Source organism: Centrocercus urophasianus, unplaced genomic scaffold, assembly GCF_019232065.1.
Source record: "Centrocercus urophasianus isolate 14NV4802_14NV808 unplaced genomic scaffold, USGS_Curo_1.0 seq_34, whole genome shotgun sequence".
Lineage (NCBI taxonomy): Eukaryota > Metazoa > Chordata > Aves > Galliformes > Phasianidae > Centrocercus > Centrocercus urophasianus.
In genome coordinates this window covers 3,020,091-3,043,518 of record NW_024884911.1, presented here as the reverse complement: position 1 = coordinate 3,043,518, position 23,428 = coordinate 3,020,091, and the positions used below count along the sequence as shown (strand labels likewise).

At 47.7% G+C, this 23,428-nt stretch overlaps 2 protein-coding genes across 4 annotated transcripts in view; both read left to right on the top strand.

Annotated features, from left to right (window-relative positions):
- The window catches only part of MEGF9 (multiple EGF like domains 9), a 37,516-nt gene extending 20,548 nt beyond the window's left edge, over window positions 1-16,968 (top strand). The window contains exons 4-7 of the mRNA XM_042831036.1: window positions 3,899-4,035; window positions 7,244-7,378; window positions 7,874-8,146; window positions 12,147-16,968. Of these exons, the coding sequence (XP_042686970.1) occupies window positions 3,899-4,035; window positions 7,244-7,378; window positions 7,874-8,146; window positions 12,147-12,601 (1,000 nt within the window). The 3' untranslated portion in view covers window positions 12,602-16,968. The remainder of the gene's footprint in view (window positions 1-3,898; window positions 4,036-7,243; window positions 7,379-7,873; window positions 8,147-12,146) is intronic.
- Window positions 16,969-20,007: 3,039 nt separating this feature from the next.
- CDK5RAP2 (CDK5 regulatory subunit associated protein 2) overlaps window positions 20,008-23,428 on the top strand; it is a 72,549-nt gene continuing 69,128 nt past the window's right edge. For all 3 annotated transcript variants that reach the window (XM_042830648.1, XM_042830649.1, XM_042830647.1), the window contains exons 1-3: window positions 20,008-20,149; window positions 20,267-20,328; window positions 21,508-21,575. In XM_042830648.1, coding sequence (XP_042686582.1) covers window positions 20,097-20,149; window positions 20,267-20,328; window positions 21,508-21,575 — 183 coding nt within the window. In that variant the 5' untranslated portion in view covers window positions 20,008-20,096. The remainder of the gene's footprint in view (window positions 20,150-20,266; window positions 20,329-21,507; window positions 21,576-23,428) is intronic.

The window sequence follows — 23,428 nt, the reverse complement described above, 5'->3', positions numbered from 1 at the left end:
AGGAGCAGCAGCTCCAGAGAGTGCCCTTTGTGAAGGTCTTTGGCTAAGGCCTGGGGGTTCTGGGGGAGCTGGGCTTGCAGAGCTCTTTGGGAGGGGAAGGATGCAGTGAGGCCATGGGGAAATGTGAACATGGAGCATTAGTTTTGCTGGGAGGCAGTAGGGCAGGGCAGGAGCTGGAACCAGGTTGGGCATCTTGAGGTGTGAGGCCATGTGGGGTGGAAATGTGGGGTTTGTTAGAAAAGGCAGATCTGTGGAAAGCCATTTGTGGAGCTTCCCCGGCCTTGTTCCCAGGGTCTCCACCCATCCCAGCTCAGAGGGTTGTTGGGGGGAAGGTGGTGGAGTTCTCATTCTGCATGCAGAAAATGCTGGTTTTCTGTCATCAGTGTCATTCACTTAGAAGTGTCATTTTTTAGGGTGGGGTCTGTATTGCCATCCCATTGTATCCCAGCAGCCCAGTAAGCCACACTGGGAGCCCAACTCCTCAACGGCTTCCAAAACAACGTCTCCAAAAAGCCATCTTTTCCCTATTTCATATCTGAAACACTGTGCTCCCTTTGTGGATCAGCCGAGCACAAGCAGTGGCTCATTATCTCCAGGCAATGCCTCGTCAGCATCCTTCTGCCAAGAAGAGATCATTTTCATAGCGGAAATTGTTACATGTGGACGTCATAAATGTAGAAGAATACCCTGGCAGAGCAGATTTGTGTGTGTGTGTGTGCTTTAATTATCCATGTATCTCTTCTATTACTGGCTCCTGTGCTTTACAGCTGATTGGTTCTCCTCTGCAAGCAGGTGGATGTTGTCCCTGCACCCATCTGTATTGGGGTGCAGAAAGAAGAGGGAAAGGACTGAGTGAATGGACACAACAGTGAGCGGCAGGTTGTCATAATCTCCCCTACAGTAATTTGGGCTGCTCAGAAATCCTGTTATTTGGTTGATTTTCCAACAGGCTTTGCTGTTCCTGTGTTGCAGGCTTGCTGCTCTGATGAGCATTGCCTGCCCTCGCAAAGATACCAGCATGGCTGTTGGGGTCCTTATGGCTGCACTGTGGTTTTCAGGCTGCCCTGTGCCTTCCCTCTCCCTGCATTGAGGATTTGGGGCACGAAGGGGCTGCACTGTGCAGAACCATGGGCAGCAGCCCATTCCCCATGGCTGGATCCCGTTCTGAGCCCATTTGAGTTCTGCACTCTGTAGGGCAGCATTGGTATCCAATGGCACTGTGCTCTCCCCACTCAGCTCCCTCTGAGCACTGAGGCAGTGCTGGGGTGGAGATCCCCAGCTTTCCCAGGGTGGGATGCGGGGTGTCCCCGGCGGGGGGATGCGGTGGCAGGGCTGGACAAGGTGGCCCTTTGACACTCACAGAGCGGCCTTTCAGGGTCCCTCTCCATCGAGGGCTGCCCTCTAACCAGGCGCCCTCCCCCGGCACAGCGCGAGGAATGTGGTGCACAAAGGCCCAATGTTCTGTGCCATAAAGCCCCACTTCTTCTGCCTGCCACAAAGGCGGCTCAGAGCTGGGCATCGCTTCCACGAAAGCGTTGGGGCTTCCAGGGGGAGAGGGGAGGTGAAACCCAAGGGGGCTTTTCCTGTTCCAGGTGTGCAAGCAGGGAGATGGGAAACCCACACGTTGTGCCCTGTGCTGATGCCCGTAGGTGTGCCCTCCTTCTTACCCTGCTCCAGAGTCTCACCAGCATTGTATATGAAGAGAAAATTTTAAAATGAAAGCACAAAAGGTTGGGGCTGGGGCACATTGGTTGGCCCTGGGGCTCCTGATGGCAGCTGGGCATCCGTGTTTTTCTGGCAGCTGGGAAAATGTTCAGTATGAATTTTTCCCTTCTCTTCTCCTTGGGAAAGAAAAGAAAGAAGAAAATAAACTATTGGAGTTTGCTAAGGGTTTTCTGTTACACCATTAAACCATGCACAGCGTGCCTCCCAACAGCCCTAAGGCTGTGCTGCTCGTGTGCCCATCCGTCTTGTGTCTATCTGTCCCTTCTCTTTAGGGGTCTCTGTACAGGAGCACAGCTCCCATCACAGCTGCACGCTGCAATTTCTCTTGGACCACAGATATTTTTGTGCTTTCCTTATTTTCCATGCAAGGAGGCCTCAAGTTCCTGTGCTGAGCAGTGAGGGGTTTGGACACAGCTCTTTGTGTCTGTGTTTGCATCCCTGGCTGTAAGTCCTGGCTGGGAGTTACCTGTGAGGCTCTGCAGCATCAGGCCGAGCACAAGATGCTACAGAGGTGGGACTTTGTGCCCTGCTCCCAGGGCACTCCCAGACAGGGTTAAAGCTGACTGAGATGCTGGGATTTGGGGCCTGGTTCTGTCCCATCCCATCCCCGCATCACTTGTTTGTCGAGAGCGACAAGCTGGCTGGCTTTGGTGGAGTTAATCTCCGAAATGGAGTTGAGCAATTGATGTCGCTGCATCAAAATGTTTCCTCCCTTCCCCCTCCTTTCCCCCACATCCCCCAAAAATGAAATTCCTGGCGTTGGCTCAAAATGCAGCTCCGTTCTCACTGTGCGAGTATTAAACTGTGGCCCTTTTCTTTCAAGTTGCTGGATTTTTATGGGCGCACTCAGTCTGTTAACAGGACTTTTTTTGTGGTTTCGACGCATTTATATCATTGACCTTTGCTTTAAAAAGTGTCTGACAGCCCTTACTGGGCTGGGGCTATGAAAAGGAGTGTTGTAAGGGGGCTTTATTCTGTGGAAGCAATGACCACAGGGAAAGCTTTATATTTGCTGAGTGATTTAATTCTTGCACATGCAGAACCTGGCTCTGTGCCATATGTAACATGTTGAGAAAAGGTCTGCTTGAGAGCCATTAAAATTAAACTTTCCAAAACCTTTTAAAATAAAAATACCTTTCTTTCCTGTTATTTTTAAGCTCACAAGTAAAATCAAGGGACGTTGCCCCAAAATGCTCCATTGAGTGGAGTCGGTGGGGAAATGAACCTTTAAAAACGTGGGAGTCTGAGGAAAGGTGCAGGAGGATGTCAGTAAATACAGGCATGATCATGGATGGGACAAGGGGCAATAACGTGGGACTCTGCACTCTGGGAAATCCCCATGCTGTTGTTTTTCCCTGCTTGGCTCTGCCCATCCCCTGCCCTCTTACAGGAATATCTGCCCAGCGGTGGCCAGAAGCAAATAAAAACAAGCTGCTTTCTGTTTGCTCTCGTTGTAAACACTGTGACAACGTTTGGATTAATGTCAGGTCTTGTGAAAAGCTTTTTAAAAGTCAAACAGTCGGAGCTGCTTCACAGCATCATCCCTTTGAATTCCGCATCTGCCCGCTCCAATTCTGGATAATGGTCTGAAGAGCCAGGAAACATCACGTTGCTTCTGCCTGCTTGTAATCTGTCCATTAAATACGCCTGAAATTTTGTATTCTGCAAGTGTTTAATTGTGCAGCCTCCCGGGCTGACTGCTGTATTTTGGTGTGCCTTGGAGTGCTTCCTTTTCCTTTAGCAAGCGAGCGAAGAACAGAAATACAAAATCATGTTCATTTCTAACAGAAGCAACGTCTTCCCAGAACATCACAATGTGTTTTAATTAAAAGCAACACATCGAGCTGTTTGGAGCCTCGATTAGTTGGAATCAACGGATTTTTCTGGGGGCTTTCAGAAGCAAATAGCGCGGTGCTCGGCTTCCCCAGGAGGAGTGAGGGAGAACAATGGGATGCAGGCACTGCTAAATGCTGGGGAAGGAAGGGGTGGTGAGAAGGAGCTGCATCCCGTGCTGCCCAGGGGTGCTCTGTGAGTTGTGGTGCTTGCACTGATCCCTTCTCCTGCAGGGGACCAACCTGAGCACCCCTGTTCATTGGAAGGAGTCGGACCCGATGGCCTTTAAAGGTCTCTTTTTGTGATCTTATGATTTCACTGCTTGCTCCTCTCCATGCAGCGATGGGAAGTGCCGGTGCAAAGTCGGCGTGACAGACCTGAAGTGTGACCGGTGCAGTGATGGGTATTACAGAGCCAACAGCACCTGTGAGCCGTGCCAGTGCAACAACCACTCCAACACCTGCGACCGCCTAACAGGTAACTCTGCCTTCCCCTGCTGAGCACCGCGCCTGCAAGCTTTGCCTCTTTGTCTCCTTTCCCGTTTTCACTCACCCTACTGATCTCCATCTTTGTGCTTTGAGTGCTCAGGATCATCACCGTGAGGCTGAAATTAAGACGCAGGGCAGGGCTGGAGGGAGTCCTGTTCCCAATGAAGCCGATAAAGGCTGGGTTATTTGCTCCAGGCTGCAGTGCAGAGCCTTTATCCTGCAGTCTCTATCGGAAATCAGTGCTCCATTGTTCTGCACTAACACACAACGCGGGCTCTTAAGGAGCTTTTGTTTCAGTGTTGTTTACCTGGAAACATACACTGTGCTGGCAGTGATGTAAGGTGACTGGTATTGCCACAGATTATGTAATTAGCGCTGGGAAAAAAACTGGCCACGTCTAATTACTATTGCCTACTTCTTGTGAATTTGCCTCGTTTGTTTTTCTTGATCGTCCCTTTGCTGTCTCTTGTGCATATGGGTGCTGATGGGGTGCAAGTGTTGAGGCACCTGTGCTTGGGTGGTGTATGGGAGGGCAGGGGGAGGCTGAGCTGTTTCTCCTCCCCGCTGCAGGGAGAGCTCCTGGAGGAGCAGCTCTGTGCAGACAGCACAGTCCCCACGTAGCAACAGCATTCACCCTGTAACATTCACATTCTCATCAGATCTTCCAGATTGCAATGTGATTCTGTAATATTCGTCCAGGAGCTTGTCAAGGAGCAGTCATTTCAGAAATGCTGCCCTTTTTTAAATAGCTGACAGAGAGGCAGGGCTTATCAATGTGGTGATCTGGGGCAGTTTTGGCACCTGCTCCTGCCCTCCTCCTGCTTCCGTGGGCACGTTCAGGGTCTGCACTCCTCGGAATTGAATTCATTCATTCCTACTCTGAACTTCAAGCATGATTTTACGTCCTCTTGATATTGCAGGATATGAAAGCTGTGCACACTTCAGCTCTGATGCTGATTTGGAGCTGGCTGTGTGGGTTTTGTGAAGGAGTGAGATAATCTGCTCTACCTTCTTCTCCCACGATGATCCCCCTCTCTCGATTCAAACCCCAGTTGACAGCCCTGGCCTCTGCAGCTCTGCAAAGAAAAGTCCTCATTTCAGTTAATGAGCTATTGTTGATTTGACAAAAATCCTTTTTTTTTTTTTCCCTCCCTTTTCCTCCATCTGCTTTATTTGCTGCCGGAGATGGGGGAACCCAACAAAACCAGAACAGAGAACAGTCGATAAAAATGAGCTCCGACGTCTAACAAGTAACACAGTGCTCTCAGCCTGCACTAGAGACTGCACTTTGTGTGACCTCCCCAGCTTCACATCAACTGTGTGCAGTCTTTGTCAAATTTTCAAGGCTTTTTTCCGCACTAATGCTGTCCTTTGGGCTCCCCCTGCCGGCTCCTCACAGCCTGTCTCAGCTCAGCTCTGCCCAGGAGGAATATTTAGAATTACTGGGCTGGAAATTGGGCAGCCAGAAGTCCCCACCTGGCCTCGCTTCCTCCGCTGTGACCCTCATGCACGGTGCTGGGGCTGTGCGGCTTCAGTTGTATCCAGCTGGGGTACAGCCAGCCCTGAGCCGTCCCCAGGGTGTTATCAGGGTGGGAAGAGCTATTAATTATTAAGGCTTTCCAACATTGATACTCGATCGCTGTGCACGGCTGAGCAACCTGCTGATTCATTGGAAGTGCAGCCATTTCACAGGGCAGATAAATGCTGGTAATTTCCACAGGCAGGAAAGACACTGGGCTTGAAATGACCACAGCTGTACAGAGCACGCAGGTGTGAGCCCAGATTTATGCCCCACTGAAGCCTGCAGAGCACAGTTCAAGGCACCCTCGGTGCTGATGGAGCATACTGGCTTTCCAGCAGTGGCTTTGCACAGGGCAGCCTGGCAGAGCAGCTGATTGAGGGCTGCATCTGTGGGAACAGAAAGCAGGAGGTGATTTCCCCTCTAACTCTGCACCTCTCCCACAAAAGCCACCAGCTCGTGTCTGGCAGGCAGCCGGGAGCAGAGCAAACAGTGTGTGGGAGCTGATGCCGAGCAAGCATCCTGGCTTACCAGGGTGCTGTCAGCACTGCTGTGGGTGAATCAGCCACTTCCCCAATTCAGCAGCTAACCAGGGTTTGCTTTGTCTCCTTGGTGCTGGGCTTGGGATGCTCTGCTGCGAAGTCATCGCTGTGCAAGGAGAGAAGCAGGAGCCATGCGGTGGGCTTGCATGGGAGCCAAACTGCTTCAAAATTAATGAGAAGATCTGCTGTGGTTATGTTAATAGTCAGCATTAAACCAGTTCAGCATATTAGATGTGGTTAGCATCGATAGGAGCAGCGCTGCTGGCGTAGCTTGGGGAACCTCCTGTCAGTGCTCAGAAATGCAGTGGATGTGCAGTGCTAGCTTGGGTTGTTGCAAGGAGGCTGATGCATTTTTAGAGTCTTGTGCAGGGGATTTAATCAAATAAGCATCCCTCAGGTCACCACCACCTCCAAGAGGAGCCTGCTGAATTACAGGATGTTCCTGTTGATGGATGGTTGTGGTTGATTTTTCTTTCCCTGTTCACAATAATATCAAAATGCAATTTAGAGGGCCATTAGGACACAGCCTTCATGAGACACAGCTTGTCAGTTTTCTGATTCAGGGGCTTCCCCAGGCAGGTCTCCTCTGTCCCCGCAGGAAGGTCACAGATTGCTGCTGGCTTGTGCCCCTGACAAATGTTCCTCCTGTGCTAGGAATGGGGGAAGCTGGATCCACACAGGTGGGATGTAGCTCTTGGCCCCCACAGCAGTGCAGTGGCACTTGTTTATCAGCTCTGTAGTATGGGAACACAAAAAGGAACAAAGGCATAAGCTGGAGGGAAATCCCCTTGCAAAAGTGGGGGTTTAAGTATTGCCATACTGGCTTGCTGTCACAGATACTGCTCCAAACCCCTTCTGTTGGGGAATATTTAATATTGATAGCATGTGTTTACCTGCCTTGACTTTGAGTTACGGGCACCTTTGTTGGGGCTACCTATTTTTTCACATTATCTGAGTGTGTGGAACACTGTCTAAAGGTCATAAGAGTCCAAGGCAAGTCCCAGGATTGTATTTTGGCTGGAGGGCATCCTGAATCACCTGTGAGCTCTGCTAATTGCAAGCACACCACGTGGGTTCATGCTCCAAATGCTCTGCTCCAGTTCTGCTGCCAACTGGCTGCTGTGCTCTTTCCCCAGGCACCTGCCTGCACTGCCAGGACAACACGGAGGGGAAGCACTGCGAGCTCTGCAGGAGTGGCTTCTACAGGAGCACCCACAGCTGCCACCGCTGCCCCTGCTCCACTGTGGCATCGACCGGCACCTGCCAGATCCGTAAGGCTCTCCTTTTTGGTCTGATTCCTCTTGGTCTGAGCTCTTCTCAATGTGTTTCAGTTAAATTGCTGCTCAGTGTGCAACAGCCATGGGGCCGACGTGTAGCTGCTGGGTCTCCCTGTGCTGGGACCAGGGCATCTTGCTGGAAGCAGTGCCACCAGGTTGCTGCAGATTGCTGGCAGCCTCCATCCAGCTGTTTCCTGAAACTGGCTGCTTGAGATGGAGACATTTGGGAGCAGGCATGTTTGCTTAGCAACCTGCTGAGCATGCTCTGTGATGCTGGTACGAGGCATCAGAACCCCACAAACCTTTTTATTCTCCCTAGAAACAGAAAATGCTGCAGTTAAATAATTATATTTATAGCTTAAAATTTGAGATTGATTAACAGTCAGTGGCCACTGATGCTTGTATTAGTTGTTCACAATTTGTCCCACAGAACAAACCCCACAAAGAGGGGCTATGGCACACACCTCTTCTGCTTTCTGTATTCTGCAGAGCCCGGTGACGCTGCCCCAACATGTGACAAGTGCAAAGTTGGTTACACTGGCCCCAATTGCAACCAGTGTGCCGACGGCTACTACAACTCCGACAGCATCTGTGTCAGGTGCCAGTGCAATGGGAATGTGGACCCCACGCTGTCCCCCAGCATCTGCAAACCAGAGAGTGGCGAGTGCATCGGGTGCCTGTACCACACTGCTGGCTTCCACTGCCACGAGTGTGAGGACGGCTACGTCAGGGACCCTGAGGGAATCAACTGCACCAGGAAAGGTAAAATGTGCTCCTGGGCTCGGGGTTGGAGCCTGCTGTGTATGTCACATGTGCATGAGCTGCCTGGGTGCTGGTAATTGCTCATGGGGTGGGTTTGGACTGAGGAGGAAGAGGCTTTGAAGTCTTCCAGGGAAAACAATGAACCCCATGCCTCCAAAAGGCTCATCGTGGGGCACGGGGAAGACTTCCTTGGGAAGTTTTGCCCTCCACTACCAGAAGCTCAATGCAGCCAATACTGAAACGAGCAGCAGCAATGGATGCACCTGATGCACTGCTTGCCCTCAGTGTTCTGCAGATACCTTGAGTTTCCCACACAGGTCGACAGTGTGCTGAGAAGAAATCTACTTGCAGTGTATTGAAATGTAGATTTTCAGGCTTCTGTTGCTTGATGTATTTGAGCTCCTAGTGCCCAATGAATTTCCAGGTTGTAGACTCACAGAATGATGTGGGTTGGAAGGGACCTCTAAAGACCATCAGACTCATTCCCCTGCCATGAACAGGGTTGCCCACCATCAGGCTGCCCAGGGCCCCCGTTTGACCAATCCATTTTAGTGCACTGTTTAGTTCCATGCAAAGAGATTCATAATAACTTTTGTCACCCCTGATATTGTGCAAATAATGACTCAGAACTAATCTAGACATTCTTGTTTTGGCTTTGCAAATGGGGAAGCTGAATCTGCCCTGAGAGGTGAGAGCTGGGCTTATGCAGCAAGTGAATGCCAGAACTTAGTGGTACTTGCTCTGGGATCTCTCATCTATCTTCAATGTGCATCTGAAGTGCTGTATGTGGCATCCTCAGGTGCAAGCTGGCTCTGGTACTTAGAAAAGCTAGTGCATAGTGAAACTCAGAGTAAAATCACAGAAGGTAGTTCTTACACTACCAGTTCAGTGGATATTAGGATATCATTGTTCCTCAAGGTGGATCCCCAGCTCCATGCATAGACACAATTCCAGCACTCTTGTGTTAGGTAAGAGAACCCATTGTTCAGGAAGTGTATGTGGACCCAAATTCATCCCTGTCACTAGCAGAGATTTAATCCAGATCTTCCATTAGGAGCTAATGTGGTTTTTACTCCCGTGCTGGTCTCTGGAGGTGCAATCACCGAGCCCTCTGTGCAGGGAGATGATCAATACAAAGAAAGTTGAATGCTCATTAGCTCTAACTTTGCAGATGCAGGGCTGGAAATGACAGTTTTGCATTGGGTCATCCATCATCTCGCTCTGCACAGCTTTGCCATCATACAAAGAACTACGTGACCTTGCTCCATTAAAATCCATATGCATGATTTTGCTTGTATACTTGCAGCTTTCACTGCAATTCATTTTATTTTAAGGACATTGTTAAGTCAGTTCCTGATGTGGGAGAAGATTGTCTGTGTTCAAAGGGACAGAGACGTGTTCATCTAGCTTTCCTGTTTCCTTGACACCTGCTTTTTCTCTTTCTGGCAGTTTCTTTCACTTGTTTAAAGACTGACTTGCTGAGGTACTGTGCATTAACTGGTTTAGCATGACATTTTCACAAACCACCAGTGCGTTTGAGTGACCTAGTTTGGAGTGGCTTCTGGAGTGAAATCCTCACCAGATCTGCAGATGAAATTGTTGGGCTCTGAGGCTCTCCTGAGCCATCAGAGTTGATAGGACAACACACCTTGTGCTCCCTGGACAAGGCTAAAACCAACCTCATCTTTCCACACGGACCATTCATAAACCTTACCAGGTGTGATGCTTTAGCAGCAGCTTGGGAGAACAGTCAAGAGTCACATGGGATGACCAAAGTAGAGGGTTTGAATCCCCAGATGGCTGCTGATCCTGATGCAGTGATGAGGTGCAACAGGGAGCAGAAGAAGCCAAAACTGGGGATGCCATCCTGCAGAGCATCCCTGTCTGCCTTAGGCGCTGCAGGCACGGCCCCGGCTCCCTGGAGCTCACTCATGCCACGAGTTAGTGGCAGCTTTGCAGAAGTTGTGGGTGAGCAGAGCAGCTGGATATGACGCTCATGATGAAGCTGCCAAAGCTGCCCATTGACTGAACAGCTGCTGCTCTCAAGGAGCAGGCCTAGGACATCTGGAGGGCTGGCACGGCCTTGCCGAGCAGAAACAAGCACTCTTGTTGTGGCTCAGAAGCTGCAGTCCGCTGTCAGAGCATGGCACTGTTTCCTGTGATGTTGTCATCAGTTCCAGGATATGTTTTCACCCGGGACACCCTTGCCAGCACTTAGCTGGTGCTGACTCACATATAAGGCCCTGAAAAGTCCTGTTTCCTTGCTGGTGAATCAGCCATTGTCTCAGTTCTGTTTTTGCTAATTATAGCTACTGTCCGGATTTGCCAAGAATTAAGTATTGATGAAGGAATTTGGAAAGAATGACTGAATTCCTCATGCCCTTCTGCCAAAGCTGTATCCAGGAATCTCTTGCTCCCGTCATGTTCCTTCCTATTATTACTAGATTCTGCCCATTAACCCATGGAGAAGTGCTTTCTGTCACCCAGCATCCTTATCAACCTAATGCAGCACCTGCAGTGAAAAGAGAAGCTGCTGCAGGGAGGACTCAAAGCAGGTTCATGCTGCCTCTTCGAGAGGAATTTCTTTCTCAGTCCTGACCTGGGAATTCATCAGCCCGAAGTTAACTCCTGGGAGTCCCTCTGAGGGCCCATGGCTGGAGGCATGCTCAATACGAGCAGCTTCTGTTGCCACTGGAGATGCAACTCTGCAAAATGACTCTTTCAGAAGTGGCTCCTCTCCTCAGTCATCATTAGACTCTCCAGGAGAGCTGAATCAATACAGCGCAGCACCATCAGCTGTAATTGCCACAGTTGTTCGTGGGTTTCAGATGAGGTTGTGTTTCTGATAGCAGAAATGGAAAAGGAAGAGAAAAGAGGGTGCAGAGAGTCCTGTGGAACAATGGGTGTTGAGTACATTTTGATTGATTGAGGTTTCAGCTTCTGGAAGGTTCTTACTGCTTTTACTTAAGAGTCTAAAATAGATTCAAAGGTTACTCCTGTGAAGGAAATACTTCATTATAATCACATTTTAAAAGATACTCAGGTTCTTATGGTGCTTTCTGAGGCTTAACCATTGTGTTTTCTCACCTCGGAGATCTCCAGCATTCCCTTCAGGCTGCCTCAGCTCTGGGCAGGGAGCTAACCCTGCAGGGAGGGCAGCTCCTTGGCTGCCTGTGTCTGAGGCTGCTGAGGAGGGTGGTGTTGGAAAGGCCCTCTGCTTGTCCCCGTGGTTTTGTCCTCGGCGTGTGGACATGTGCCTGCAGCAGAGACTAAAACAGGATTTGGGCTGGCTTCCCATGTGTTTACAGGCTTCAGGAGAGCATCCAAAGCATTCTTTAGTTGCAGTTCAGCTACCCTCTGCTTTGTGTCAGCTCAGGGGTTCCTGAGGTTTGTGTATGACTTCATTTGAAAGCAGAACCGGGATTGTTTTGTCCTTCTACATATCACAGTGTAACTGGATTGGAACCCAGCACTGAGCACTGTGACAGCAGAATACTGATGGGTCAGTTTTCTCTTGATCTTGCACAGGTAAGACAAACATAAATCCTGCCTGTAGTGTTCTGTGTAAGGTGCACAGTGCTATGCCAGCCCCGTATCTCCAGTGAGGCTCTGCCTTTGTTGGGCCGAAGCACAAATTCTTGCTGTGCCTGCTGGAGTCCCATCTCCATGTGCTAAGCATGAGCTGGACCAGGTGGCTTACTTTCATCACGAGGTCACGTATCTAGCATTGAATCTTGGTTAGTGCACTTGTGATCTGTCTTTGGGTAGTAAACTCAGCTGTCCATCACCGGATTTTCACAGGATCTCTGCCGTCAGGGAGCACTTAGCACACAGATTTACTTTAAAAATCCCTGGCTAACCTTTTTTGTGAGCTATTTAGCAAAACATCTGGCTTTAGCAGTGTAGATTTGATTGACATAACTGTTACATAAGAGTGTGTTTGATGGCAGTTCATCATGTTTCTTTATTGACTGCATCTCTGTTTTTTTTTGTTTTGTAGAAGCCACTCTTGGCCCAGAAATAACAGAGTTTATAAGTCCTGCTCCGAACACTAGCAAGGCAACGTCACTTCCAACTGCAGTGACAAACAGTACATCATCACCAACAACTACACAGACTATATTCCCTTTAAGTTCCTCTGACAATAGTACCTCTGCTTTTGCAGATGTTTCTTGGACTCAGTTTAATATAATTATTTTGACAGTCATCATCATTGTCGTGGTCCTACTAATGGGCTTTGTGGGTGCTGTCTACATGTACCGTGAGTATCAGAACAGAAAACTTAATGCTCCTTTTTGGACCATTGAACTCAAAGAGGACAACATCAGCTTCAGCAGCTACCACGACAGCATCCCCAACGCTGATGTTTCAGGGCTGCTGGAAGATGATGGGAATGAAGTGGCACCGAACGGACAGCTGACGCTGACGACTCCCATGCACAATTTTAAAGCTTAGAAGAGGAAGCAATCCAGCTGTTCCAGAGTTGGCTTCAAGGAGTTATAGAGCTTGTTGAAGGGGTATCAGGATCCGTGCCAAGGCTCCGTGCAGAGGAATTTGCTCTTCAGATACTCTTAGCTGGGCATGCTGTAGCTTGCAGGTGAACAGGAGGAAGCTGTAGTGCCCAAACGTCAGGTAACGTGGTGAAATGCATTCAGTGTGTTGTTCTCTGTAAGGACCCACATAATTCACTGTCGGTACAAGACTCAATTATGCTGATCTTAAAATATCCTTTTTATGTAGAGGTGATGGGGCAGTGAAAGCAATGCCCCATTAATCAGAAGCTACTCTGTTTCCAGCCAACCTAACACTTATGCCTGCATCTTTAGCTTGAAAAGTAGCTTATGGATTAACAGTGGATTTTCAGGAAACAGACCTTTGTAAAGGCTTTGTATTACTTCCTGATGTGAATTTGCTTGAAAAGGAGGACAAAAAATGGGAAATGATTCTTTATTGTACTACCAAGCAAGTAGAGGAGTGAGTTGCACACTTGAACAAAAGTCACCATTAACAGTTTCCACAAAGCTGGGAAACAGGAAAAAATATCACAAAGATATTGGAGTTAGGGAGGAGAGTAAGCTTTTCCCTTTCTGAGTATTTATACAGGGTGATGATGCTATTAAAACATAGCAATCCACTTTTTTTTTTTTTTTCTAGAAGAGGTTAATGAACTTGTATAGTTTCTGTGCAAGGGAAGATGACAAGACATCTCAGGGTTGCTGTGTACAAATAAAAGCTAGGCTTAATACCCTACCCTGATAGCAATGGTGTGTTCTGTATATAAAATGTAATATATCTTCTTGGAGCTGTATTTGTAATTATTTGTAAAAAAAAGACAAACAACCAAAAAAGCCAACCCAAAGTGGACCCCTCCCCAACCTCCTCTGTTCCCCAGTCATATTTTATCATCTAGATTTTAATTGTACAGTGGTTAGTGGCATTGTTTAAAAAGAAAAAAAGAAAAAAAAAAGAGGTTGTTTAAAACACTGTAAATTAGATGGCAATATTGTCAGAGCTGGGACTCTGGCAAACACCCACTGCTTAAAGCTTTTCTTCTAGTGTGTCATCGAATAACTTTGTTTTTTAGAGAAAATGTGAGTGCTCCCTACTTGCATCTGTCAAATTTCCCTATTCCTTTAAATACAGAGTGAATAGCCAGCGTTGCCACGAGTAAAGCCTGGAGGTGTCCAGCTGGCAGATGTACCTTTTTGTTACTTGTTTTTAAGTCTCTGTACAAGATGCAAATACACTGGCTCTCAATGACTGAGCTTTCCTGAAGCTCCTCACGTTTGGGATCTCGGTGCTGTTCCTCCCGTTGGACACAGTGATGGCTATGGCTGGGTGCAGCCTGCTGGCTTCTCTTGAAGGATGAAGGCAAAAATTGCCTGGATTTGGGTGGAAATGGCTTTCAGTCACAATACTCGCAGAAACCGATTTGCACTTCTGGCCTTAAAAGCTGAACGTGCACGGGTGCTTTCAGGAAATTCATGTAGCACAAGGTGGTGGAGGAGAATCAGCTGTCTAGAATTCTACAAGGTTTTATGGGTTCCCCTGAGTTTTCAGTGGGCCTGGCAGACAGAGAGAACAACAAATGGGCAGCACAGCTTGGAGAAGTCATGCCATGGGGCACCTTGCTGGTAGTGCTGGACAGCCCCATGTAAATCAATAGCGTGCTGCTGGATATGCACAGATATTACACCCAACTCACAGGCGACCTGCAAAACAAAGCTGCATCACTGTACGTGTTGGTGCTCTGCAAGCGATTGGTGCTGAGGAGGAATGAAGTACCTGCTAAGGGTCAGCAGGAGCTGGCTGATGAATCCTCAGAGCCCGGCAAAATAAATATTTCTCAGTGTGAGAAATGGTAGGAAGAATGTGGTGATTATTTATTTGCTGCATGGAGGCTTTTCTTATCTTTGGAGACTTTTGGGGGAGTAGGGAATAGGTGCTTTAAACACAAGCACAAAGATGCCATTTCTGCTTCAAAAGCTTGTTGCTTGATTTAAAGGTGAGGCACAGCGAGGAAGGAGAATAGCCAAGAGGATGGCAAGAAATGGTGAGAGGAGAATGTGGTATTGCATAGAGGAATGTGGAAGAGATCCTGCTGCCTGCTATGGGCCTGAGTGAGGTCCTGTAGTTCTGTAAATTGAGCTGAAGTTCGAGCAATGCTACATTTAGTTATAAAATGGGGGAGGAATGGAGGAGAAAACGTGGATATTGCTAATCCTTGAGTTATTCTTCTAGCTTTTAAAGAGCAGAGTGGTGACAAATAGAGAATTTCCTAAAAATTGTAATTATTTAACAGTGCTCATTTTGTGATACGCTTGCACTTGGTCACTTCATAGGGTGGGGAAAGGTAATTTAGGAACTGTTAGCTTCTGGGACTAATGCTAGCAGGCGAAGTGAAGGATGGGTTGTTCACTCTAATGTTTCCAGAACATTTTAGTAGATGCTATCCTCTTTGCCACAAAACACCTCTTCCCCAGATTTGATAAGACAGTAGGCTACCTTGTAACTGGAATAGGGTTTAATTTTTCTCTGGCTGTAAAAATACCAACCATCTGGTGAACCGGAGCATGAGTTCAGGTGCTGAGCTCTCCCATCCCATACGCTGCAAAGGCAGGTGTTTGTGTCTGGGTTGCTTCTGGCCTCCAGAACTCTTAAGAGCTTTGTGTTTTAGCCCTGAGTTTAAAAAGATGAGGAGGTCAGGATGCCTTATGGCATCATACTAGAGGGTGATGCAGCCATGGTGTGTGGGAGTTGTACATGTGGACAAAGGGATAGATGGCCTCTGCAGTTGTGATGAGAAGAATGGCTGAGGTGGGGCCTGGCTGCCCAGGTTTGGACAGCAGAAGAAAGCACAGGAAGGATGTGGCAGTGGGACAGTGCTTGTCAGATTGCAAGCTGACTCAGCAGGGTGGAGCAGCCATCTCCAGCCAGCCAGAACTTTGGTGTGGAGGAATTATATTTATAAAGGGAAACCCCAGCAAAGAAAGAATAAACAGCTTCATGTTTGGCTTTGATCTGAGATTAGGTTCTCCTTGCTGCCTCCGTCAGTCATGCAGTCACCCCTCAGGCACTGTGGAAGGTGAAGCAAGTTACATCTCCAGTCAGCTTGGGTTGGCATCACTTGTGGATGGAGTGTAGAGCCAGAACACCTGTGCCAGGGTATGAAAGGCCACTAGGAACACCAGCCTGCCCTGTGTCATAACTTGTCTCAAAGCTTCCCAGATGCTGAGGTTTGCAAATGCCATGGGTAGATTGGCCAGAATGGACTTACAGGGCTGCACTGGGGCCCAACTCAGTGTCTGTCAGGAAAAGGCAAAGGCATCTAGATGACTTGTAGGGCTGATGCAGCAATACAGATACCCAGAGCTTTCAATTCTAATGGACCATACCACTGTCTGGCTGCAGTGGTGTGACCACTGTGTGGAAAGGCAGTGGTGGGATGGTAAAGTAGCTGGAGAACACAGAAAAGGTACGATGAGGTGAGTAGGGGTGAGAAGCCAGCTGTGCAGGCACGATCCTCGGGGTTGTGAGGCTCTGTGGATCCAGCTGGTCTGGATGGGGTGAGTTCAGTTCCACAAATAACTGAAGGCAAGAGGATATAATGGAGCAGATAAAGGGCAAAAAGCAATGATGTGTCAAAGGCATGGGGCAGCCTGGCTGGCTCACAATTTAGGAGAGTATTTGGTAAGCAAAGTGCAAAAGTATGATTGGGTTAATGTGAGTAGATGATCTTAAATCTTAGGAACCACTGCAGCTAGAAATAACTGCGTGGAGCAGTAGCCCTGGGGAGCTGTCAGGAGATGTCATCCATTGGAATGATAATTCCCTTGGACCAGGCTGAGCAAACTTAGCACACTGGATGTCTTTTTTCGAAAGAGAAGAGGATGTACTCAGCATCCTTCAGGTATCCTGGGCCAGTTAACCACTGCTATACAGTGTCTTATCATAAATGTTAAATGCAATGTAAATGTGGCAGATAATTTGCACAGTCTCCTTTAAGTAATGGATTTAAGATTGTATCCTAAAAATACATTTCTTGTTAAAATGAAGTTTTGAAATGAGCTCCCGCAGGATTCTGTTCTTTGTGTGTCAGAGGAATGGATTAAAATCAGAAAAATGTGGGCCTTGTACTTGCTCCCAACTGAAACCCATCAGTCTTACTACACATCCAAATAAGGCGTCTCCTAAGCATATGCTATGCTTACAAATGCATTTCTAGGGAAAAACAAAAGTGTATGATTTGAATATATGTCAGAATTTATACAGAAGAATGTTATTTAAAATGAATAAAAATAAATGTATATAATTTGTATCTATGCCACTTGGATTTTTGCATTTGTTTTTTGTTCATTTGAGTTCAGCAGGAGTCTTCGTACAGATAGCAATCAAAGCTGGCTTGAAACCTAAAGGAATGAATCTGATCTCATCCCAGTAATGGCATTTGTTCCAAGAGAATTATTCCTTCATTATACTGCTGTATGTGAGATGAGAACTGTGGCCTAAAAATGTTTTTTAACATTAGATATTCATTAGTCCAGCTGACACTGTGTCAGATAATCCATCTAAAAAATGAGCCCTGTGATCTGTTGTGTCTGCTTATTAACCATCCCAGCTTTCAGCTTTCATTTGTGTGTTTGGTAGCTGGACAGCCAGCCCTTATTTCCCCATCATTTAATGTGATGTTCACATAGACATATTTTGTCAGAGATCTATGCAGTCATTAAAAATGAAACCTTCAGAGCAAAGAAATTAGAAGAGGATATTGTATCGTATTTTTTCTTTGTGAGCACAATGGTTCTTCCAAAGAAAATTTACGCTTATAACACACTCTGAAATCCACATCTGTGGCATCAGCAGTGTTGGACATTTTTTTGGCCATGTCTGCAAAAGGACTTACGATAAACTTGCACTTCTTTCTCACTTGTCAGTATTATCTGCTTGGTGTAAATACAAATGCTAAAGGCTAGTTTTGCCTTTATGCCTGGAACGTTATGTCTAACTCTTTGACTCCTATTAAGCAAAGAACCTGAAGAGAGGTGAGCCAGCATCAATCGAGTGAACTTAAGAACTATGTGTTCATTCAAATGCTTAACTGAGCCAGAGCTATAAAAGCAAGGGCCACACTAGTGAAATTCCAGGGAGTTTATTGAGACCTGATTTGCATTAGCAGAACAGTTTGATTCTGCATGACTTAGCTGAGGAGGAATTTTGCTCAGGAGTGAGCAAAACTGAATGCTGAACTAGGTTGCCAGTGCCAAGACTTGAGGACAGCAAGCAACCCAGGTTCAGCTGATGGTGACATCCATCCTTGTGCCAGCACCATGCTTCTGCACTGAGCAGCAGGCTGTCACCTTGCTGCCTCAGACTTTGTGGTCAACATAGAATCATAGAATGGCTCAGGTTGGAAGAGACTTTAAATATCATCCAGTTCTGACCCTCTGCTGTGGACTGGTTGCCTCCTACCAGACCAGGCTGCCCAGGACCCCATCCAGCCTGGTTTTGAACTTCTCCAGGGATGGGGCATCCACAATTCTTTGGGCAAACTGTTCATAGATCATTCCATTGCACTGTCCATAAGTATGTATTTCTTAAACTCCCTTTAGCACTTTGTTTCTGGAGCAGTAAGAATCTCAGACTGGCTTCTGAAGTAGGAGAACACCACTCCAGCCTGGCTTGCTGGTACAAGGATTTTCCATAATCTCCCCAAATGTACTGCTAATTAAGATAAAGTTAAATAACATTAAGAAGATTACCAGAAGTTGTTAATGGCTTTCAGGCAATATGTTTACCTTCCTTGCCTCTTGCAGTTGCAGATTTTAAAGCTTTGGGCAGTGCAGTAACCCAGGGGAGTTTTCCATCACATCTGCGTATGTATTTGTGTACATCTCTGTCCATATGCTGTTGTCCATCAGTCATTTCATGAAGTGTTGACAAGGAGGGCCCTTCTGACTTTCTTTCATGAAGGAATATGCTGGGACTCTGCAGTCTCACCTTTGTGGCTGATGGATGGTGACTTAATGGCATGCATCAAATATATAATATTCTACTGTAACCTTAACCAACACCACACTGGTATTCTAAGTAAATATTCACTCATTTTATCAAGGGAACACTCATTTCTGCATTGTAAGGATGTGCAGGCACACTGCAGACGGGATGAAGTGATCTTGGTGCCATGTGTAAGACCTGGTTTGCACAGTGAACTTCAGCAGGACAGAAGGTGAGGCCACTGCGAAAGGGGGAGCTGGTCACATGAGGTGACAAATGTTTCTGGAAGGCAGTGAGGGAGTTGAAGGGACAGAGCATATCTTAGGACCCTTGGAGCCCAAGTGCAAAACATCAGGCATAGCTTACTGGAAGGGAGATAAGATTAAGAGCTTAGCTGTACCAAGCATGCATTTCCTTGCTGTTAGGAGCACCGACAGCTGCCCCACGTGCACTCATGTGCATCCAGAGAAGAGTGATAGAAGCAGGGATGGGCGGCTCACAACCACCACACACGCCTGGGGCTGGGACTGGGGCACACCCAGGCTGACAGCATTCACCTGCTCCCAACAGAGAGCACAGCTGCAGGGAGATATGCTGAGAACATAAAGCTAATCATCACAGCCCACAGTCTGTGCCAGCCCCACCGTTGGCCTATTTCCCAGCCAGGTGAGAATTCCCCTGAGGCAGCCTGGATGGTGACTGAGAGAAACGTGACACACTCGAAAGAGCCAAGGAAACCAAACGCTGTTGCTGATTCTGAGAGGAGAGTGGTGTGTGTCCCACCCCACAGACTGTCCTTATGTTACAGTGCCACGAAGAAAAGCGCTCGCTGTCTGGATTTCCCCACTCCCCTGGGCCAGCAGCTGCAGAAATATCCCTTTCTCACTGGGAAAATCCCAGTGCTCTGACTCAAGTTTAGAATGTCACAGGGAGGTACGTCAGTGCCACAGTCTGAAACGCTGAGGTAGGTGTGTGAAGCAAAGCAACGCCGGCCCTCTGCGTGACTACGCTCTGCCCGTGACTGGAACTTTGTCGTCAAACTCAAGTATTTCACTCTCAAAGTCTGACGCTGTAACCTCAGTAAACACGACGGCCCGCTGTCGCCGCCTCTCTGTCTGCTTTAAAAAGATGGCGGCTCTGTCCGTCGCTGCTTCTTCCCTCACTCAAGATGGCGCCCACCGCTCTCCTCTTGTGCCCAGCTGGCAGTCACCGCCCCGCTCTGCCCTCGACCAACATGGCGCCCGCTCGCCCGCCTCCTGCCAGTACCCACAACAAAGATGGCGCCTCCCCTTTCGTTCCCATTGTGCCCTCCCCCCCCGCCCTCCTCCGCGCTGCCTTCAGCGGCTTCATCTCCGTCGACGCAAAGATGGCGGAAGCGGTTGCGGCCGTTTGAATTCCAGCGGAGCCGCCAAAGCTCCGCACAAAGGCGCCGGAGCCGTGGCTGGCTGCGGGCGGTATGGATTCTCTACCAGGAGAAGACGTAACGCTGCCGGTGGGCTTCGAGGGCAGGTAGGCGAGCGGTTCTCAGGGTACGCGGAGCCGAGGTAACCGGCCCGGGCTGAGGAACCGGCCCGCCGACCCCCGTGGTGCGTGTCGGGCCTTCTTAGCGCCGTGCTTTCTCTGCAGTGTCTCCGTGCTGCCAGACATCTCCCGCGAGGGCCCGCAGCTCGAGCCGGCCGGCTGCCGAGGTGAGGCGGGGCGGCGGGCGCTGCGCGTGGGCTGCGGGTCCCGGCTGGTTGGGGGAGGTGACGGGCGCTGCGCGCTGCCTGTGTGTGAGGCTGCCCGGCTCCCTTCTGTCTGAACGCCGGGGATGGACTCGGCGCCTCGCGCTTTATCTGCTTCCACCTTGAGAACTTTCCCCTTGTGCTGAACAGAAGCTGTAGTTAGATCTATTTTTCTAAATGACGAAGTGTCGTTATGTTCGGCATCCTTCAGGCTGGCTGACAGGAACGCGAAAAGCTTCTGTTGAGATAAAATGGCTGGAAGGTGTTACATTGAGAAGAACTGCTGGTCAAGCTGTTCTTTGTTCTGCTCCGCGAGCCTAAGGCGCGTGTTTCTGATTTGCCTTTGTTCCCGCCTGCATCCAGCGCTGTAACCCTGCTCACCTCGTTGCGCAGAAGCGGGGAATGCAGACAGAGCCAGGCGTCACCAGGACCTCCTGGCTGCCAAAAGCAAGCAATGATGCTGCTGCTGCTGCCAAATAATGTGACCGTGCTCAGCCTGGGCTCGAGGAATGCAGTTTTGTGATTGTTAACAATGTCAAAGAGTTAAAAACAGTTTGCTGGTATTGCCTGGGATGCTTTAATGACTGGTTACACAATGACTTTGAATGTACTTCAATGAAGTGTTTGAATTCACGTGGGTGTTAGCCTAAGGCCACAGATGCTTCTTTGTACTTCGGATAACCCGAGTGCTATGAGCTGTATACATTCTTGCTATTTTCATTAAGTTTGCTCTCATGGGAGCTTTGAATGGAACAGTTACGAAGCCCTGTTAAATACAGTTGTTGCAGAACATGCATGCATGCAAGCAGTTTAAATACATGCATGTTTAGAAGGCATTATGCTTTAGGAATACTGATGCTGGTCGTTTCTAACTTCTAATAGCTTAATAGGACTTCATTCTGATACTGAAGCCTGTTGCAGATGCTCTGAAGGCTTGTGTTTAGAAGTGCCTCTTGTACAGCTTAACTTTGATGTACCTCTTGATTTAAAAGTTCAAAATTCGGAGGTTTTGAAAGACCAGGTATTGGGAGCAGAAAGAAATCCTGACTGTGACTGGAAGATAATACTAAAACTCAGTGTTTCCAGAGTGAAACCTATCTTGGATTCCCCTGTCTGAACTCATTCTGTCTCTTCAATGTCCAGGTTTACCAGATGTGGCAGAAGACACAGTCTCACCAATCAGAGCTCGGACCATGAAGGACTATGAAAATGTAAGCAGGCTTTTAATGTAAGACTTAGTGACGGAGTTATGTCTAAGGTAATTCTGATATGCTGGCTATGGATTGGGTGCTTTGCTTATGTCACAGGTGTGATCTGTAGGTATTTGTGCTGTCAGCTTCCATCTCTCTGCCTTCAGAACCAAAGGCAAAATATTGCTGTAAGGCAGACTAGCCAGCTGCTGCTTTTAAGTTGCGAAACAGAAATTGGCACCATCTGCTCAGAAGTAGATGCAATCACCGGAAATATGAGAGCGTAGTTTGCAAGTCTGCAGTTGATTCCTTGTATTTCAAGGAAGCATCAAACTTATCTTCATTTATACCTGCGTAGGATTTTGTGTTCGCTGACTGTTGCATGGTATCTTGTACATTTATGTACAAGCTTTTGTTGTAAAAGGTCTTCTATCATTGTGACAGTGCTGTAGATAAAGCTGGTTTTGGTGCTTGCTGGAATACAGAGGAAATCATCAGATGCTTTTGAAGTGTCAACTGCATTGAATAAACTGTTTAAGTTACGAGCTAATTGTTTATGGCTGCTGAGTGATGTCTGTTTGGGTATAGCAGGACAACACTTCCGTAGAATTTTTTATGTTTAGCTCAAGTTTTTATGATTGCTTTACAACTTTGTGGCTTGCTATCTTCAGGATGTGTCAAGTCTTGGTGGTTTTTAGTGTGCTTCTTACTGCCCGTTACCCTTAGTAGCACTGCTAAGTCTGAAATGGGCCTTTCTTCTGAACTCTTTCAGTTTTTCTTATTTTCCTCTGAGGAGAGAGCTGTGCCCTTTGTTTAGAAGTTAGGGCTTGCTTTGGAAAGTCTCAGTAAATAACATTTCTTACTGTTTCTATTTCGCTTTTATTTTGGAATATTATCTGGGTTAGGACTCTGCTTTGGCATTAGTATGTGCTTAAAGTCTTTTACTATGACATGCATAAGATCTGAGTCTAAAATATACATTCTGCAAATGGTTTGCTCTCAGCAGCATTTTCACAGGAGAAAATGTAGAAGGAAGAATCTGTTGTTGGTTATGTGTGATGGAGAAGTTCTGTTTTCCTTTTGGAGCAGGCAGAAGAACTGGCATCGTGCCTTTTACCATGGTCTGTATTGCTGAGGTGTGTTAGAGATGAGCTATGTCAGCCTGGGCCTCATATGGAAGAGGAAAGGCCTTCGTGGTGTGTACAGACCCCTTGTGTTCAGCTAAGCTGTCGGATTTCTTGGAGGTCTTTGTGGTTGCTTACAGTACCAGAATGCTCAAAAATCTCTTAAAGTACTGGCAGAAGAATCTAATGAAGGGTAATGGAGCACACCGGGGTTTCTGCTGCTCTTGTTTTTGAGATTGCAGGTAGCTGGAAGGCTAAATGTGAGAAAGGGAGCGCTCACTTTTCTGTCCTTGTACTGTTTATTAGCATCCAGGAGCCGTTAGATGTGCTTGGATTGACATCATAAGCCTGCTCTTATCCTGCCTTAAAACAAATCTGAGTTAACATGGTAAAGGCAGATACAATTCCTGATAGCTCCTGCGTGGAGATGAGTGTGTGTATATACATATGTTCATTTGCTGATCTTTGGGCTATGCTGCTTGCTCAGGATGTGAGAAGAAAATGAAGGAAGAGTGGGAAAGAACTTGGAAGGAAAGAATGGAAGAACTTGCCTTGTGGTTTGGAGAGACCAGGATGGATGTGGTGACCCTTGAAGGGGGCAGTGGGTGGACCTATGTGGGAAAGGTCTCTTTTATCTCTTTTTGGAGATGGGGAACAAAGAAAGGCAGATAATCCTGGAGGTGTTTGTGATGTGTCATCGAGAAGGGGAAAACACCAGTGACTTTGAGTGCAATTACATGGACAAAAATG